This window comes from Nuphar pumila, chromosome 11, assembly GCF_984573655.1.
Source record: "Nuphar pumila chromosome 11, dmNupPumi1.hap1.1, whole genome shotgun sequence".
Taxonomy (NCBI): domain Eukaryota; kingdom Viridiplantae; phylum Streptophyta; class Magnoliopsida; order Nymphaeales; family Nymphaeaceae; genus Nuphar; species Nuphar pumila.
In genome coordinates, this window is record NC_143259.1 from 118,474,978 (window position 1) to 118,495,791 (window position 20,814).

Sequence of the window (20,814 nt, forward strand, 5' to 3'; positions counted from 1 at the left end):
TCATTAAGAATAGTACGAACCCATATCAATTCAGCAGCTGTTTGGGCCATAGCCCGATATTCAGATTCTGCATTTGACCTAGAAACAACATTTTGTTTCTTACTTTTCCAAGAGATCAAGTTGTCTCCCAGAAACACACAGAAACCTGTGGTAGATTTTCTATCCACTACAGATCCTGCATAGTCAGCATCAGAACAGGCCACTATCTCCAGATTTCCATTTTTTCTGAACAATAACCCCTTTCCAGGAGAAGATTTTAGGTATCTGAGAATCATAATAGCTGCATTCCAGTGTACCTCAGTTGGTTTGTCCATAATCTGACTAACTTTGCTTACAGCTAAAGCAATATCCGGCCTAGTCACAGTTACATACAGTAGATTCCCTACTAGGGAACGATAGCTCTTGCTATCAACCAGTTTTGACCCTTCTTCAAACAACTGAACTTTATGGTCCATGGGAATATTTGCTGGTTTAGCTCCCAACATTCTTGTTTCCTTTAATAAGTCAAGAACATACTTCCGTTGAGACAAAACCATCCCTTCACGGCTCCTGGCAACTTCTATACCCAGAAAATACCTGAGTGAACCAAGGTCTTTTTTAACAAAGTGTTTTTGAAGATGAGCCTTTGTGGCTTCAATAGCTTTCACATCATTTCCTGTAAGAATGATGTCATCCACATATACCACCATAACAACTATGTCAGAGCTAGTTTTCTTTATAAAAAGTGTATGATCTGCTGCTGATCTATTAAAGCCAAAACATGACATCACTTCAAACAATTTTTGAAATCATGCACGAGGACTTTGTTTCAGGCCATAAATCGCCTTTCTCAATCTACACACCTTATGACACTCCCCCTCAACCTCGAATCCTGGAGGTTGTTGCATGTAAACGGTCTCAGATAGATCCCCATATAGAAATGCATTTTCACATCTAATTGGTACAAGCTCCAACCATGCTGAACAGCTACTGAGAGAACAAGACGGATGGTACCCATCCGTGCAACAGGAGAAAAAGTTTCAAAGAAGTCAATTCCATATGTCTGAGTATACCCTTTCGCGACTAATCTAGCCTTGTACCTTTCAATAGAACCATCAGCTTTGTACTTTATTGTATATACCCATTTACATCCAACAATGTCAGCACCTGCTGGGGAATCGACTAGATCCCAGGTATGCTGAGATACTAAAGCTGTCATTTCTTCTTGCATAGCCTGCTTCCAGCGAGTATCAAGTTCGGCCTGTTGATAGTTCAGAGGAATAGTTTCAACAGATAAGGCTGAAATAAAAGACTTCATCTGATGTTCAATTCTGGCATGGGAGACAAAATGAGATATGGGATATAAGGTACATTGTCTTGTCCCCTTTCGTAGAGCAATAGGCATGTTATCACCATCCTGAAGATCACGATTGTCAGTAGAACTTACCTCAGGAGAAGAAGAAGATGAAGGCTCTTGCGGAAGTGGAGCTCTACGCACATATACCAATGGAGGATTATTAAATCTGGAGGAGGATAAAGTTTGGTTCGGTAATGAGGGCACAAATTCCAAAGGAAAATGAGGTATAGGTAATGGAAAAGACTCAGCTGGATCAACCTGCAGCGGGGAACCAGAAATAGAGTAATATGGAGAGGATTCCAGGAAAGATACATCCGCACTGACATACTCTCGGCGAGAAATGGGATCATAACATCGATAGCCCTTTTGATTTTTTGGATAACCGATAAATATACATTTTGTAGCTTGAGCGGCTAATTTATCATGGTCAGGGCCAAGTTTGTGTACAAAACAAACACATCCAAATATTTTTGGTGATAAGGAAAAAAGTGGAGCATTAGGTTTTAGGATATGTAATGGAATGTGATCACCCACAGAAGACGAAGGCATGCGGTTGATCAGATAGCAAGCAGTGGTAATCGCATCACCCCAATATAATGCAGGAACATTGGATTGAATCATAATGGTCCTGGCAACATCAAGTAGGTGCCGATGTTTTCGCTCAGCCACCCCATTTTGTTGATATGAATAGGCACAGGAAGTTTGGGGTTGGATGCCATGATCTTGGTAAAATTGTAACAGACCTTTTGATTTAAACTCGAGAGCATTATCAGTGCGAATAATCTTGACAATAGAGTCAAACTGAGTTCTTATTTCAAGAATTAGGGATTTAATAATACTTGGAACTTCAGATCATTCTTTTATTAAAAATACCCATAACAACTTAGAGAAATCATCAACAATAACAAAATAATAACGACACTGAGTCCTAGTAAGAATCTTACTAGGACCCCATACATCTGCATGAAGAAGTTCAAAAACTTTATTACTAGACCGACTCTGACTCGAAGGAAACGAACTTCGATGATGCTTGCCCAATTGACATGCTTCACACTGAAGCGATGTGGTGGAAGGAATCTGAGGAAAGACCGACCGAAGCTTTGACAATGAGGGATGACCAAGACGACGATGCCACTGAATAGGACTAAATGAATGTTCCACTGCAGCATGAACAATAACCATTGGATGATGTAGGTAGTAAATTCCATTTTCTTCATAGCCTCCACCAATCTTCTTCCCCGTCAGCAAATCCTGAAAATGACAACCCATTGGATCAAATATTACTCTACAGTTTTGTTCTTTTATAAGGCAACTAGCAGAGAGTAAACTTTGAGGAAATTTTGGAGCATGAAGAGCATTTTTCAACTGTAATGAGGAGGATATAGAAATATTTCCCTGACCGACAACCGGAGAGGAGCTCCCATCGGCTAAGGAGACTCCAATCTGAGCCTTGATATCCTTTAGATCTGAAAAAACACGTGAATTTCCACACAAATGTCTGGATGCACCAGAGTCAATAACCCACTTACTATTAGTCGGATGAAGATGATTTCCGGTTGAATATGCAACACCGGCTACAGGAGGAATGAAACTCAAAGGTCGAAGAGCTATCAGCTCATCATATTCCGCACGACTAAGGGTGATACTACTTTCATTGTCAGCGATATTCTTTTGTACATTTGTTGTCTCGGTAGTAGTCACATTTGCTTTAGGAGAATATAACTTTGATGAAGAAGAGGTTGGCCGACCATGCTTATCCCAGCAGTGATCTTCTAAATGTCCAGATTTTCCACAGAATGTGCATTAAAGCTTTCCTCTGCCTCCCATACCACGTCCACGACCTCGTCCTCTGATATTCTGAATATTTCCATGCCCATAACCGGATGAGACAACAAGGGCAGATGATTGAGTCACAGGCTGAGATTGTGGAAGAGAGATCGCTAGTCTACTCAGACGATTGTATGCATCAGCAAGAGTAGGAACATCTGATCCAGTCAACATTTGAACTTTTGCAACAGAAAAATCTGAAGAGAGACCGGTAAGAAAACGAGCAACCATGGTTTGTTCTTGATGATCCTTCTGCTTCGAGCAACACAGAGGCCTGTGAGCATTAAGTCTTTCAAACGCAGCTTTGACAGAGGCATAGTACTGGGCTAAGGTCTGATCTCCCTGCTGCAAATTATATATCGCCTGTTCGACTTGTAGGACACGACTTACATTCGTTTCTTGTGAGTATGTATCACGAAGATTGTCCCACATTAGTTTGGCTGTATTATAGTAAATCAATCAATCTGCAATATGGGGTTCGACACTATTCATGATCCATGACATAACTATGTCATTATCTTCATCCCAAGTAACATATTTTCCCAATTTTTCAGTGGATCCATCTTCCAACAAAATATGTTTTCGACGATGGCCAGATACCGACATCATAAACGTTCTGGACCATCTGGCATAGTTGGTTTCATTCAATCTTACAGAAGACCCGTACGAAAAAGGATTGGCAAATGCTTTATATTCTCCAATATGTTCCAATTTGGAATCACATTTTGAAGTTTCAGCCATACTAAAAAAATATACTTTTGTTTCAGCAGGGACAAATTTCAATAACTTGTGTTCCACTCACACAACAACCCAACAGCTGTTAAAAAAAACAAGCCAACGACAACAAGGTACAGTAGGCCACAAGAAGAGTATTTTCCCGGTACAGCAGGGAGTCAAGCCTGCAATTTCTACTACAGTAGTGGACAACAGCCCACACACATGAATATTGAACAACTGCACACACATATGAGTCAATCACGCATCAACCAGAACCGACGACCAGCATCTATCCTCCACACAGACTCCCTCGACAACAACAAAACTGATAATTTTCATCACAGTAGATAAAACAAACTTGTTGTTTCCACTGATCACGACAGCAAAAAAAATAAAGATAGATGTTATAGTCACGCCAGCAGTGCAATTACGACAGTAAATAGATTAACGATAGCCTGAAGAATCACAACAATCACGACAACCATGACAATCACGACAGCATGTTGTAAATCACGACTGCTAACAAACAGGAAGTTCATTTCTTCAAAGGACAAACAACCATACGAAGGTAATCAAATCACGACAGGGGCACGATAGCCATACGAAGGTAAACAATGTTATCAGCTGCTAAATCCAAAAAAAATCAGCAGATCTCGATCAAGAGAAGGGGGTTACGGCTGCCAGACCTGAAGATCACTCCCACGTTGGTCATTAGATCTGGGCCAGATCTGTCATCAGATCTAAAAATAAATAAATCCACACTTGGTTTTGTTATTAGGGCTTCTCTCTATATTAAATAGAGAGAGACTGAAAAGAGTAGTTACATTTAAGCCTACTATAAAATAAAAAATTCAAATAACCTCTAATATATAAAACGACTTAACTTAAAACCACCTATTTACTTAAAACCACCTATTCTCAACAACTAGTTTGACTCAATGTTATTAAAAATGTGCCTCAAGGCGCAAAATGTGTGCCTTGCCTCAAGGCGAGGGCCTTTGTGCCTTGAGGCGCAGTCATGAAGGGTAAAAGCATCAAGGCGTACGCCTCATACGCCTTGAGGCGAGGTGCGCCTCATCGTGAGGCACACACTCCTCATGTTGTTGGTCAAATGAGGGTCAAAGCCCTCATTTGACCAACATTAAAATGTTACCCCCAACCCTAATGAGGGTCGGGGGCCCTAATTTGTCTCTCGCAGCCCCTCTCTCTCGTCTCTCACAGTTTCTCCCTCTCTCTCTCTCGTCTCTCGCAGCCCCTCTCTCTCTCATCTCTCACAGTCTCTCACCTCACGTCTCGGTCTCTCCCACCTCTCTCTCTCGTCTTTCGCAGTCCCTCTCTCTGTCGTCTCTCGCAGTCCCTCTCTCTCGTCTCTCACAGTTTCGCCCTTCTCAGCCTCCTCCTTTACGCTGGAAGCAGCCGTGATGCCGACAGCCCTTGCCAAACTCCAGGTAACCCCGACCCCCTTCATTGTCTTCATTTTCCTTCGTGTCTGCCTCCCTCTCTTCAATCTCTTCATCGAGCAAGGGCACGACCCTTGCCGTGCGATTTATTCCGGCAGGCAGGGCCCTTGGCCCCTGCCGATTGTGGTCTCTATCAGGCAGTGGCCAAGGCCCCTGCCATTTATTGTTTTAAGCAGGGACCCGCGCTGGGGGGGAGCCCCCGGACCCCCCTTCCTGCAAGGGCAAAAACTATGAATCAGGCTCAACAACTCATCATGTTGGTCCTACATTTGGTGTCCCTGTCAACTGCAAGCGAGGATCTTTAGCAGTCTGTCATGTGTTATGCTCCTTTTGATCTTGTAATTGTAAATGTTAACACTCTCATTTTGAAGAGTTTTGGACAAATATATTAACATTTGGTTGTTAATGCTAACATTCATTTTTTAATTATGACATGATGTTAATGGTAATATGCATTTCGTTGTTAATGTTATTTTTTATTGAATGAATGCTCTTATTTTATTTCTTAGATACTTACAGAGATCAAGTTGTTGCATTAATGTTACTTTTACATGTTAATCTCGTATTTTTTCAGTATTTATTTGAGATTTTTTATTTCTTGTTGGTTGTTGCTTCATCAATAAAACATTTTTTATTTATTTATAATTTTAGATATTTTTATATTTTTTTAAGTTAATTTTTCTTGTTGGTGTGATTTCAGTCCATGTTGGCATTTGTGTCCTTATCCTAGTCGCTGCAATGTATGCCCATGATTGGCTTCTTCCACTCATTTCAAGTGTCATTTTATGTAGACAAGAGATGTATTGTGTTTTAGCCCATGGTTGGCTTGATACTCTTGTTCTAGTAGCTAAACATACTTGTTTTTTAGTGTCTTTTTACGTAGACAAGAGATTTTTTGGTCCATGATGGCATGCATTCTCTTGTTCTTGTCGTTGATACACTCATTTCAAGTATTATTACATGTAGACAAGATGTATTTTTACACACCTTTGTGTGTCTTTTGGCCTTTAATGGCATTATGGTTATGTTCTTGTTCTAAATAGCTTATACACTTGATTTGTAGGTTTTTGAGGACTAATGAGGTATTTGCTTGTAGTGGATGAACTACTATTGAAAATTACAAAATTTCATTCATAACTTGTGTTTTTAGATACAAGTGAATCATATCTATGATATGTTTTTAAATCAAATTGATATTTTAGCATTTAATCTATATATTAAGTGCTTACAGTTTTTCGGCCACTTTTGTATTTGATATGCAAAATGAGTCTTTTGTCTCAAATGATATTCATTCTTGAATCTTGGGTGGATGTTTTAATATACTTAGTCAAATTATGCTTCTTATATATGACATTTGATTGACATATATCTTCTCCCTAAAGATGTGAAAAACTCTATTGTTGATCTATGTGTGTTAAATATACATTTATAAAGCCCCTCTTATTGAAGCTCATATTCGTCAAACCTTTTGAACATTTGTATCCGTGTTCATTTTGACTAAAGTATGTTTGGAGCATGTTCATTAATGATTTCTTTAAGTGTTAATTCATTTTATGATAATATATGCATATGCTCATTATGGCCTTTTAGGCCCTCATTCAATAAAGCATATGTAGCTTATGCCTCTTCGTAGGCTTATTGTGGTGTCCCTTAGTGGACCATTTTGTTATTCCCCATTATGGGGTTGTGTTTGTCCAATGTTGGACCCCCCCACCTACTTGGTGGCGCCTCAGCTCCTGCTTCCCCAGGGGTACAACAGGTGTTTCGGCTCCGCAGTCGCCCTTTCGATCCTGTCTCTAGGGATACAGGATCTTGGGCTCCGGGGAAGCTGCGGAGCGGAGGGATTAATTTATTAATTCCGAAGTGGAAGCAACGAGCAATCGCTGACTCGGGGGCTCGAACCCCTTCGTCAGCTTGCTTTGCTTTTAATTTTAAACCTAAAAGAAAAGAAAAGCAAGCTTGCTGTCTGTATCGCTTATCTGCGGATAAGCTTGTTGTTGCCCGCAGATCTAACGATCTGCTCGTTTAACTCCTGTAGCTGCTCCCTCCTTTAGAACCTAATCGAAGGCTACGCGCCTTGCGCTCAAAAGGCCCTTATGCGCCTATTTGAGCTCCAGTCGCTTCACCTTCTCTTATGGGAAAAAAGGACATGAAATGAACAACCAAAGTCTCCTCCATACAGAGGAGGTGAGATGGAGGGAGCAGTGCCCTCGTCCTAACGGGTACTTGCATAGTTGTTGATTGAGTTAGTGTTACTTAACCTCCCGGTTATATAACATCTAGAACTTCAAGTGAGCTACTATTGTTGTTGGAGCGGGAGTCACTTAGTACCATCTTTGTTTAGCTTACATTCTCATTCATAACCTAAGTGACTCCCTTACACATGTATTGTATTGCTTTTGGTGAGATAGTATGGGTGACGTCCCATACTCTCTCACTTAGGTAAGGGTTAGCTTCCCTTAAGGAAGCGATTTCTACTACTAAGCGTTCGGGAGTCTGGACCCAGCCTCCCTCTCTTAGCACAGAAGCTACATAGATTAAAGCTTTACCGCTCGTTCGCTTTGCTCACTCACTCTATCGGTCGCTTTGCTCCCTCAATTGTTACCTTCTTTATCGGTCGCTTCGCTCCCTTACTCTTGTAGTTACAAAAAGAATAAGACAACAACTCTTGTAAACAACAACGGTCGCTTCGCTCCCTTACTTTGTTAGTTGTTTTCTTGCTAACAAAAACAACAAGCAGCGGAGGCGTTGATTTATTAACCCCGAAGCAGCGAGCTAGCAGCGGAGGGATTGATTTCTTAATCCCGAAGCGGAAGATAAGCCTTCTTAATCGCTGACTCAGGGATGGCACCTTCGTCAGCTTGCATTGTTGCTCGGTCGCTTCGCTCCCTAACTTCTTTTCTTTTTTATCCCAGGGACGAAAACCAAAGACATCGGTCGCTTCGCTCCCTAACAACTTTTATTTTTAGTCAAGGGTAAAAACAAAAGAAAAGATTGGTCGCTTCGCTCCCTAACAACTTGAGTTTTTTAGTCAAGGGTTAAAACCCAAGAAAAGATTGGTCGCTTCGCTCCCGAACTGATTGAGTTTTTTATCAAGGGAAAAACTAAAGAGATTAAATCCGTCGCTTTGCTCCCTAACTCGAAGGTAGCTTTTTTAGGCAATGGTTTTTATCATGGATAAGCACTGAAATCCGCATGCTTAAAATGGTAAATCCTGGAATTAGGATGTGCGGACTGCAACTAGGTTTCACCCCTAGCAAATAATTTGAGCTGAAAAAGGGTGCATCTATGTCCAGGCAGAACCATTGATAACTGCGGAACGAGAAGGCAGTGCCTGACTCAAGAAAATCTTAGGGATGCCTAGCCCTAGAGAAGTATAGTCGGCCGTGTACGGTGAGAAGTTTAGTTCTTTTGTAAGGCAACAAACAGAGAGTAAACTCTGAGGAAAGTTGGGAGCATGAAGAACATTTTTCAATTGTAAGGTAGAAGATATAGAAATATTTCCTTGACCAACAACTGGTGAGGAACTCCCATCGGCTAATGAGACTCCTCGATGAACAATAATATCCTTTAGATCTGAAAAGACAAGTGAATTTTCACACAAATGTTTGGATGCACCAGAGTCAATAATCCACTTACTATCATTCAGATGAAGATGATTCCCTGTTGAGTAGACAACACCGGCTACAGGAGAGGAGGAGCTCGAAGGGCGAAGAGCTATCAGCTTATCATATTCTGCTCGACTAAGGGTAATACTGTCACTTGCAGAGGTATTATCATTTGCTTTTGGAGCATTTGACTTTGATGAAGAAGAGGTTGGCCGACCATGCTTATCCCAACAATGATCTTTTAAATGTCCAGATTTTCCACAAAATGTATATTGAAGTTTTCATCTGCCTCCCATACCTCTGCCACGATCTCGTCCTCTGATATTCTGAATATTTTCACGCCCATAACCAGATGAGACAGCTAGAGCAGATGACTGGGACACAGGCTGAGATTGTGGAAGAGAGATCGCAAGTCTACTCCGACGATTGTATGCAATCCAGTCAACATTTGGACTTTTGCCAAAGAGAATTCTGAAGATAAACCTGTGAGAAACCGAGCAATCATAGTCTGTTATTGATGATCCTTTTGCTTCGAACAACAAAGAGGCATGTGAGCATTGAGTCTTTAAAACGCAGCTTTGACGGAGGCATAGTACTGGGCCAAGGTCTGATCTCCCTGCTGCAAATTATATATCTCCTGTTCGACTTGCAGGATAAGACTCACATTAGTCTCTTGTGAGTACGTATCTCGAATATTGTCCCACATCTGTTTGGCTGTATTATAGTAAATTAGATCGTCTGCAATATGGGGTTCGACACTATTCATGATCCATGACATAACGATGTCATTATCTTCGTCCCAAGTAACGTATTTTCCCACTTTTTCATTGGGTTCATTTTCCAACAAAATATGTTTTCTACGATATCCAAATACCGACATCATAAAAGTTCTGCACCACCTGGCATAGTTAGTTTCATTCAATCTCACAGAAGAACCATACGAGAAGGGATTTGCAAAAGCCTTATACTCCCCAGTATATTCATTTTTGGAATCACATTTCGAAGTTTCACCCATACTGAATATTTGATGTTATTTCAGCTGCCAAAACAAAATCCAGATTCACTCACTTGAACTGCGTGTTTTATAATCACACGTCAACCAAGTCCACGACTACACAAAGGTTGCCACACCAGAAATAAATTCACGACAAGCTACAATCGACAAAAAAAGCAGCGTGTTTCACAATCATGCATCAGCCAATACCACGACCGCACCTGACTATTCAACCCACGTCAGACACAATGGGAAAAACAGCTAAGAAATATAGATCAGCGTCCAACATGACAACTTGTTCATGGTCTGATTTTAGCACCTGCACTCAACAAATGAATCCCACGACACGAAAAAAAAATTCCACAAAACAGGGAATCACGCATGTTGCTTCCACGGCACACAGATTACCCCTACTGAAAAAAACTTCCACGAAAACAGGAATCACAACTGTTGTTTCCCCGACACAGAAATTAACAAAACAGGGAATCATGCATGCTGCTTCCACGGCACACAGGTTACGCCTGCTAAAAAAAACTTCCACGAAAACAAGGAATCACGCCTGCTCTTTTGTAACTCCCAGCTGCAATCGATCTGCAGATCTGATTACAGATCTGTGTCATGACGTTAGTCAGACATCAAATTTGTGATCAGATCTATGCAATTAGATAAAAAAAATAACCACACCTGTTTACGATTTGGTGTAGAACGATCACGTTTTCAGGCTCCCGAGATCCACTGCTCTGATACCATGTGGCGACTTGAATAAGGAGCACCAAAGCTAAGGCAAACGAGAGGAGAGGAGAGAAAAAGAGAGAGAGAGAGAGGTCGGCTGAGAGAGAACTCGTTAATATTGATTAGGGCTAATCTCTATGTTAAATAGAGAGAGGCCAATGTAAAAATTTACATACAAGTCCCTCATTAAACAAGAAATATCAAAAAACCTATAGTTTAAAGAAAACTTAAAACCACTTAATCTCAACAACTGCCAGCTATGATCGCTGCAAAAAATTTCCTCTTTTCCTTTATTTTTTTAGGGAAAAGAAGAAAAAACCTAACAAGGTCTCACTCGACCTTTTGAAAAAGATTTTGAAAATTTACTCGCCTCTATTTTAAAAAATTTGCGAGAAATTGAGAGACAGGACTCGCTTGTCGGTACGAGGTTCAGCCGTTCCTAGCACCTTTACCAGTGGTAATTGAACCAAGGATCGAATGTATGCCTTTGCTTTGCCTAAATTTATCTAAGTGATTATTCTACGTCCTAAATGCACATGGAATCATACTTGTGCTATGAGAATGAAGAAATATATGCTTTGAGGAATTGCTTGGTTTGAAAGTGTTGAAATTATTTCAGAGTTTAAATTTCCAAGTGAATTTCGAAACTAATTTCAGAAAATATTCAGAAATCGTTGTGAATATGTTTTAGAAATTTTGAAATCTCTTTGAAGTGAACCTGCAAATGAACCGAAAGGAACTTGGATAGAATGATTGGATGATTTAGAGAACTGAATAATTATCCAGAATAAACTTTAAAAATAACTTGAATTGTTTTGGAAAAATGTTTTGAATTGGAAATTTGAATTCGGGGATTGAAGCTAAAGTTTGCTTTGGAATTTCGAATTTGAAAGATTAAACTTAAAATAAAAAATTAAAGTAGAGATTGAAAAATCAATTCTGCTTTGAAGTTTAAGATTTGAATTTGAAAGTGGAAATGAAAATTTATTTTGAAACTTGGATTTGAGAGTTTGAAATTGAGATTTAGAATGGAAGTTGAACTTTGAATTTGAAATCAGAATTGAAATCGAAGCTTGGAATTTAACTTGAATTTTAAACTTGAAATCAGAATTACAGCTTGAACTTTGAATTAGAATTGGAATTTAAAATTGAACTTTGAAATAAGAGTTGAAATTGAAGTTTGAATTGAAAATTGAAATCGAAATCGAATTTTGAGTATAAAATTGAAATTAGAATAAAAACTTAATGTTGAATTGAAAATCAAAATTGAATCTGAAATTGATCTTAAACTTTGAATTTGTTTTGAAAATTGGAAATTCAAAATTGAATTTGGAATCGAAATTGAAAATTTGAAATGTAATTTGAAGTTAATTTTGAAATCTGAAATAAAAAATTTAGAATTGAAAATGGAATTAAATTTGAAAATGAAATTAAAAATTGATAATCAGAATTGAAATGGAATTTAGAATTCAAAATTCAAATTCAAGGTTGAATTTAAAATTTGGAAATTTAATTTTAAATGAAAAGGAATTTGAAATTGAAATAGAATTTGAATTAGAAATTGGAATTTAGAATTTTCAAAAATCAATTTTGAAAATAAATTCAAATAAATTTCGATAATTACTTGGAAATTTGAAAATAATTTGAATAATTTAAACGAAAAATATAAAACAATGAGGTAATTTTATCTTAAATGACGAATGCAAAAAGAATTTATTTGACATTAGAATTAAAATCAAAATTCATTCTTTAATAGAATTAAAAATAAGATTAAATTTTAATATATTCATGACTATGGTCACAAAGATATTCTAATTTAATCTTTATTTAAATTTCAATAAAGAATAAAATGATTTTTTGTGCCTTTATAGAATTAAAACAAGATTAAATTTTCATATATTCATGACTATGGCCACAAATATATTTTGATTTAATCTTTATTTTGAATTCTAATAAAGGAAGAAAATGTTTTTTTGAAAATATGATAATTTTGAAATTGACTTAAGAGTGTAAGTCGATTTTTGTATTTTAACAAAGAATAATAATTCTAAGTATTATTCATATTCCGACTACGGCGGTAAATAGAAACTTTACTTAGTTTTATTTACCCTTTATTAAATGGTGCAGGTGCTTATTCGGGGTGTTCATAGTGAATTAAAAAAAAATAAAAGAAAAATGCAACAATCAATTATGAGAATTTAAAATTAATCTATATGCTCATTCATTCTAAACTAAGCATAAAAATAAAAATTCTTATTAATCTCAGTATTACAACCTTTGAATCAACACAACAATTGAAAAAAGAAATAATAAAGAAAATAAAATACCTGCAAAATTGAACAAACATATTAGTAATAAATGTAGGCTTAATTAGTTTTTCCTTCAATATTGGAAAATTGAAGGAAATTAACCAAAATAAGCCTTTTAAGCTCCAAAATAATGAAAGAATTAAACAAAATAAGGTAAATGACATGTAAAAATGCTCAAAATCATTATGAAGACTCTGGACTTACCTTAAAAACCATTTAAGATTGAAGATTTTTTAGAAATCATGGAAGAAAAAATTGAATTTAAGGCCTTTTGTCAAATAAAACAGGAATTTGCAGAAGTAAAATTCCACAAAAAACCAGCCAGAGTGTTTTGGCTGAAATGAAGACAAAAAGAGCTCAAATTGATCCCAAGGATTCATGGCACAACAGAGAAAATATTTCTTTTTTACAGATTGTGCAAACTCTCTTTGGATCTCTAGATATTAATCAAGCATTAAGGCTTAAGTTTCAGAAAACAAAAATTTGAGAAAAGTGAGCAGGCTTCTGTAATTTGGATGTTTCAGAGGCCATACGAATTCAAATTGTACCGAATTTGTGGAAGAAGTTTCCTAACATGATTAGGAAACTTTCCCAAGTTACAGAATGGGAAAATCAGTTTTGGTTTAGAAATGGTGACTTCAAAAAGTCACTACTCTATTTCAGAAAATAAACTTGTTACAGAACCTGAAGTTCTGTAACCAGTTCCGGTTTTTAAAAGAATCGAAATAGCAAAATGAGTATAAAAATTTATAAAAAATTGACAGGAATAAACTAGACACGAAAAGGAAGAAAACCCTTTTTACAGATCTAAAAAATGATCTCCCGTTGGGGAGATACGACTAGCAAAATGGGCTAAAACCTGAGTAACCCAAATGATACAGAATGACAGGGTTCTGTTTTTCGACCAAAACCAGACATGAAATGGTCATAAAAATCGCTGAAAATTGGCAGAAATAAACTAGATTCAATCACAAAGACATTGCTTTTTACAGATCGAAAATACGATCTCCGGTTAGGGAGATACGCCTCAGGCAAGTTGGTCCTGATTCGAGTAGCGATTTACGCAAATCGCATAATGATTTGCTGAGGACACTGTAAATCGCAATAGCGATTTACTGAAGGCACTGTAAATCGCAATAGCAATTTACTGGAAAAAAAACTATAAACCGCACAGCGATTTCCTGAAAGACACTGTAAATCGCAATAGCGATTTGCTGAAGGAGACTACAAATCGCAATGGTGAATGGCCGAAGGACACCGCAAATCGAATGGCGATTGGTCGAAGGACACCGCAAATCGAACGGCGATTTGCTGAAGGACACTACAAATCGAACAACGATTTGCTGAAGGATGTTGCAAATCGAATGACGATTTGCTGAAGAATTCGATTTGCTGAATGACACTATAAATCGAACAACGATTTGCTGAAGGATGTTGCAAATCGAATGACGATTTGCTGAAGAAGACTAATAGTTATAATATGGGGCCAGAATCAAAATACATACAGAATCAGAATACAAGGTTCCGGTATTTAATCAAAATAAAATAGAAATTGACTATAGAAATTTCTAAAAATTGACAGAGATAAACTAGACATATAAATGAAGAGAATCCTTTTTACATATTTAAAAAATGACCTCCCGTTGAGGAGATATGATTCTGACAAAACGGATCAAAATCTGAACTGTTAAAACAACACAGAGTGATAAGATTGTAGTTTCCGACCAAAAACAGGTATGAAAACACCATAAAATTTGTTGAAATTTGGCATGAACATACTAGATTTAATCCTAGACACTCCACTTTTTACGAATCGGAGAGATCATCTCCGATTAGGAAGATATCATTCCGGCAAGTCGGTCCTGATTCTGCTAAAATCCTGACGGTGCAGAATAACAGGCTCCGAATTCTGATTTTTAAAGTGAGTCCAACGAACTCAGAATGATCTGATTTTTTGTGGAGATCCCGAAAACATATGCATAAAGTTACAGTAAAAAATTCAGATCAAAATGAGCTCTAATTACTGGTGAATTAACAGGTCTAAAACGCACCAGGATTGAAAATGCAATCTAAAGGCAACTGAACATGATAAAAGCAAATTATGCATGCGTGGATGCTCAAACGTGAGATCTAATGTTTTAGATCATGAATGAATGCATGGATGATGAAAATTTAAGATAAAATGCATTCGTAAACATAATCAAAGTACTGGAGCATAAATTGAGATTCATTTGGCCGATCGAATATGAGATTTGATCTATAGAAGATCAAATCTCATAATCCTAATGGCTAAAACAAAATTGCATGAATCAAATCGCGAATTGAATGGATCAAAAAGCATAGAATTAAAACTAATACAGAAATGAAGTAAATCTACATTGCTACTTATGAAATTAGAAAGAAATTGAAAGAAGAGAGGAGGGGAGCGATACTTAGAAATTTTAAAAAAATGGAAAAACTAATTGAAAGAAGGGAAGAGAGCTCACCTTGGTTGAGCTTCCTCCTACCTCACTTCAGCCACCACCAGGAAATTACAGTAAAGATGAGAAGGAGAGGAGAATTCAAGATGATCGACCCCTCCCTTTTGGCTTCTATTTATAGCCTAAGGTGGGGGTAGTTTAGGCATTAAAAGTTTGAAAATTGGCTAGCGCAAAACTGATTTGGCAAGGCCTCTAGAAGGCTCTTGCCACATGGCATTCAAAGGGGGGGTCGACCTCCCCATATGGGCATTTTAAAAATTCTGAGATGGGTAAAGTGGGTATTTTGCTAAAATACTGACACATGGCACCATCTCCAAGTGTGTGAACATGTGGGGTTTTAAAAACAAAAGGGGAACTTAAAATCAAGTGAAAATGAGGTTTTAAAAGCTACAACAAATTTTAAAATGAAAATCCACTTTAAATTTTGAAAAATGACAAGTGGCGCCTTTACAAAAGAGAATTTTTTTCCTTTTTTATACCAAATACTAAAATGAAAGGTTTTGAAAATAAAAAATGAAAACAAAGGGAAATTTAGAAATAATGGATCTCATTTGGATATGAGAACCATTTTTATTTTTTTTGAAATTTAAAATTGAATTGACACTGAATCCATATTGAATTTTGAAAGACTTTGCCAAAAACATTGGATTTGGATTTTGAAATTCAAAGATTGTTTTGAAATAAAGATTGGATTTTGAATTTAAAATTCAAGAATTGATTTATGATAAAAAATGGATTTTATATTTGGATCTGGATCCATTTTGATATTTTAAAATCCAACTTGAATTATAAACTGGATCCAGGGTATTTTTCAAAAGATTTTCACCAAATGCTGGATTTTGAAAATCCAAGAATTGATTTTGAAATTAGGATAAAAATTGGATTTTAAATTTGGATCTGGATCCAGTTTGAAAAAAAATCTAAATCAAGGTTTTAAAATGGATCCAGTTTTGAAATATCGATTTTGAAATGAGGAAAATACTGGATTTATTTTTGGAATAAGAGGATTAGTTTTGAATCTTAAAAAAGATCTGGATTCGAGGTTTTTGAATAGAAATTGAATCTGGATCTCAATTGACGGTAAAAATGAAGAAAATTGACCCAAAATTGCCATCGAACCCTGAATATGGATTTCTAAAAATTAAAATGAAAAACCCAAATTCATGATAAAAAATGGGATTTGGATTTGGATTAGGCTTAGAGAATGGACTTGGAAAATTTGGGGTGTTTACACTGCCCATGGAAATTTTAAAGGACAAGTCTTCATACTTTACTCTATTTGGAAAACATCCTTATTATAATGAATTGCGCACTTTTGGTTGTGTTTGTATGTACATATTGACAAGTCTAAGGAATAAATTTTAAGATAAAGCAATGAAATGCAGGTTTGTTGGATATGTGAATGATTATAAAGGATACAAATGTTATGATCCGGCGTATCAAGATTTCCAAAAATGTTGTTTTTGATAAACAAAATTTTGAGAGCACGGCATTGTCTCAAGAGTAGAACTCATCTCGAAATGTTGAAGTTTATGATCCCTGGATGAGTGCAAAATTGTTTGAAAGTGAAAGGGAGTCTTGTCAACCATTTTTGTGAAGAATTAAGCTCAAGTAGACAAAATCTCGAACCTCCACATTCTTCAGAAAATGAAATGCCTAGAAAATTTCAAAGATTCTCTCGTCAAATTTATGTTAAAAGAGAAAGAGATCATGTCACGGACAATGTCGAGCAAAGTATGAGTCAGCCTTCATTAAGAAGATCAAAAAGGATACATCATCGTATTCAAAGGTGGGTTAGCTTTGATAACTTTTTCATGGATTTTCAGTTGTTTGTCTCAAGTCGAGAAACATGATGAACCAGTCAACTTCTATCAAGCCATTAAATCCCATAAATGGATAGATACTATGAATGAAGAGATGGAAGCTCTACATGAATGCCAAACCTAGGAAATTGGTCCTAGGCCCAAGAAGAAAAACGTTGCTGGGAGCAAGTGGGTTTATAAGATTAAATATAAGCTTGATGGATGTATTGAGAGATATAAAGTGAGACTTGTGGCACGAGGTTTTACAAAAGAGTATGGGCAAGATTATTATGAGACTTTCAGTCCTGTGGTTAAAATGAGAACAATACGGATTGTTATATCTTTGGCAATTGATTATGGATGGCAGCTGAGTCAATTAGATGTAAAAAATGTTTTTACATGGAGATATGAAGGAAAAAGTTTTGATGAAACAACGCCCTAGATATGTTAAAGGAGATCCCAAGGATTATGTGTGCAAACTGAAAAGAGCACTTTATGGGTTAAAGCAAGCTTCTTGCTCTTGGTTTGAGATTTTTTCTCTCAAAATTCAAAATTATAGTTTTCACAGATGCTCTCTAGACCATTTCCTGTTCATTTTCAAGAATAAAGATGTTACTACCTTATTACTTATATATGTTGATGACATAATTCTTAAAGGCAATTCAGACAGTCATATACAGACATTAAAGAAATTGTTGGACAGAAGAGAAGATGTTTTAACTCTTACTCAACATAAATACACTCTTGAACTTTTGAGCAAGGTAGGAATGACAAATTGTAAACACTTAAACACACCTAGTGTTTTGCATCAAAGGCTAAGCTCTAACAATGGAGACTTATATAATGATCTAACTAAATATCGCAGCATTGTTGGGATGCTTCAGTATCTTACCTTCACCAGACCAGACATTGTCTATTATGTTAATCAGGTATCTCAATTTATGCACGAGCTAAAAACTGGTCATGTTGATTCTGTAGAGAGAATTTTAATATTTTTAAAAGGAACCGTTGGAGATAATTTTATTTATCAAAGAAACTGGCTTGACAATAAGGGTCACAAAATCAGCACTTATACAGATGCAGATTGGGCAGGAGATCTAGATGAGAGAAGATCTATTTCTGGATATTGTATATTCATTGAAAGAAATTTGGTGTCATGAAGTAGCAGAAAGCAAAGAGCTATTGCTAGGTTCAGTACTGAAGCAGAATACAGGTTTATGGCAGCTGGGACTGTTGAAGCTACATGGATCAGACATCTTCTAGCTGATCTAAGAAAAGAAGTTTCTCAATCATTTTTGTTGTGTGATAATCAGAGTACCATTAACATTGCTTATAATTCAATAGAGCATGGTCGCACAAAACATATTGAGATAGATCAACACTTCATCAAACAAAGGTTGAAGACAAGGAGATTGAGCCTCACAAGTTGTTGATATATTCACTAAAGGCCTAACAAAGCAACAATTTTGGTTCTTAAAGAACAAGTTGTCCATGGTTCAAGACCATGCACAACTTGAGGGAGGGTGATAAAACGTGATTAGATGTCCTGGATCTGGATTGGATCCAGATTTAGGACGTCAGATCACGCATTCTGTTTTATTTCATGTAATGGCATCTTTTGTAATTTGTTTGTATTTTAAACCTAATTTATATTAAGGTGCATATAATACAATTAGGGTGTGCCTATTGTTTGTGGCTGTCGTTTTTTAGCATCTCCCTCTCTCCCTCTCTCTCTCCTCCTGCAGAAAGGTAGCTGTGATGTTTTCTATACATCTGATTTTTGTTTTTCTTACACCAATGACTAGCTAGCCAAAAGATTGAAATAACCTTAAAGGGCATATAAATTACAAAAAATGAAAAATAAGAAAACAAAAAATCCTAATATACAGTCTAAAATATATAAAAAAAAATACATACATATATATATCATAGTCATAAATATCGGTATTGGCTATATCTCAGCAAGGCTATTTCTCACGAAATTATAGGTTTGGTGATAAGTTTCAAGAAAATTTCAGAGGATTAAAAAAATAAAATATATAAAAAAGTAAGATAATTGATAGTATCCCGCTATTATCACAAGAATATTGTGATATTCTCATGATAATATTGCAATATTTTAAAAATATTGTGCTGTTTTACCTATAATATCATTTGCTGAAAATACAGTGATAATATCAGGAAATTTTGAAAATATCGTTGATAGTTTTGACTGATATATATATAGATATATATATACCCAAAAGAGCATATAATTATATGTATATACATAAACAATATATATATACAAAAACATAAAAAATGGAACATATAATTTAACAGTACTATCCTTATTATTGATGTGAACTGAGATAGAGACCGAGGTAACAGGTGTTGAAGATGGGGTTTAAAACAATCAAGGCACATTTACCTTCAATAATCTTCAATCCTGGTCGCGTAGAAAAGATTTTCAATATAAGCTAGGTATGACCAAGCAAGGTGAAGAACCTTACTAGCCTCATGAGAAAAGAAGAAGAAAAAAAGTATAATTAAGCCTGATTTGAGGTGTCAATTTACACCGGGTCCAATTTATATCTTAAGAAAAAAGAGGAGAAAAGTAAAGATCATCTTGTCTAGCTTGCATATATTGACCATCTCATGGATCCAGAATATTCAAGATCAAAATCAGTTGCAACCTTATAAAGAGACATTTTTATGCCATGCAGTTGATAACAGTGAAAATAACAAATGTATGTATACCTTCCAATCCCGAGCAAGCCCCACTGGAGTCTTTCCATAGGCAATAGAAAAGTTGAGCATCTTCGCTTTCCTTCTTTCTGAGGCAAAGGCATCCTTAATATGAAATATTCAGAATTAGTTGCTGCATAGTCAAGCCAGATAATTAACATATCTCACCCATTCATTTTTTAAGCTCAAAATCTTTTTATATTCTTGCAAGATTGATGTTCTGTCATCAAAATAAAATCCAAGCAAGGAAATATCCATCAAATTTTCAGGGTGCCAAACTAAAAGCTAGACAACTCAGAAGAATCAAGTAGATCAATTATGCATCCAAAGCAGTGACACTACCACGAGTTTTTGGGTCCTAATTCTGTTAAAATGTAAAACTGTACATATATGTATATATAATAATATTATATTATTATATATATATAAATACATTTTTAATTTCTTTCTTTTCTGTATTTTTTTTTTCCTTTATTTTTATTTTTTGTCTTTATGTCATCTAGTTCAGTTTGAACTAGAATGACTGTTGCTAGTCAAGTCCTGTCCAGACTTGACTAGCAATAGAGCTGTTGGACTGACACAGTCCAACAGCTCTTAATAGAGCTGTTGGACTGTGCCCAACAGCTCTATTGAGTCCTCTTTCAGCTGTGTATATAAAGGGGTGCAGCCCCTCTCGTATTTTACTCCAATGCTTCTTAAGCAATTGGTTTTTCATATCAATAAAGAATACATTTTTATTTTTATTTTGTTTCCAGTTATACCCTTTTTAAGGGTTATGCTTTAGTGTCATTCTTGACACTTGCTCTTGTTAATCAAAGCTCG

At 36.3% G+C, this 20,814-nt stretch overlaps 1 protein-coding gene across 8 annotated transcripts in view; it reads right to left on the minus strand.

The window, feature by feature from the left end:
* LOC149823114 (DNA polymerase I A, chloroplastic-like) overlaps positions 1-20,814 on the minus strand; it is a 113,941-nt gene that overhangs the window by 9,073 nt on the left and 84,054 nt on the right. For 7 of the 8 annotated variants that reach the window (XR_016425884.1, XR_016425885.1, XM_089980562.1 and 4 more), the window contains one exon: positions 20,005-20,097. Coding sequence is in view for 6 of the 8 variants with exons in the window: in XM_089980562.1 (XP_089836688.1) it covers positions 20,005-20,097 (93 nt within the window). In the remaining 2 variants the exon portion in view is untranslated. Of the gene's footprint in view, positions 1-20,004; positions 20,126-20,814 lie in introns of those variants that run through there. The other variant, XM_089980565.1, reaches the window with a different exon arrangement.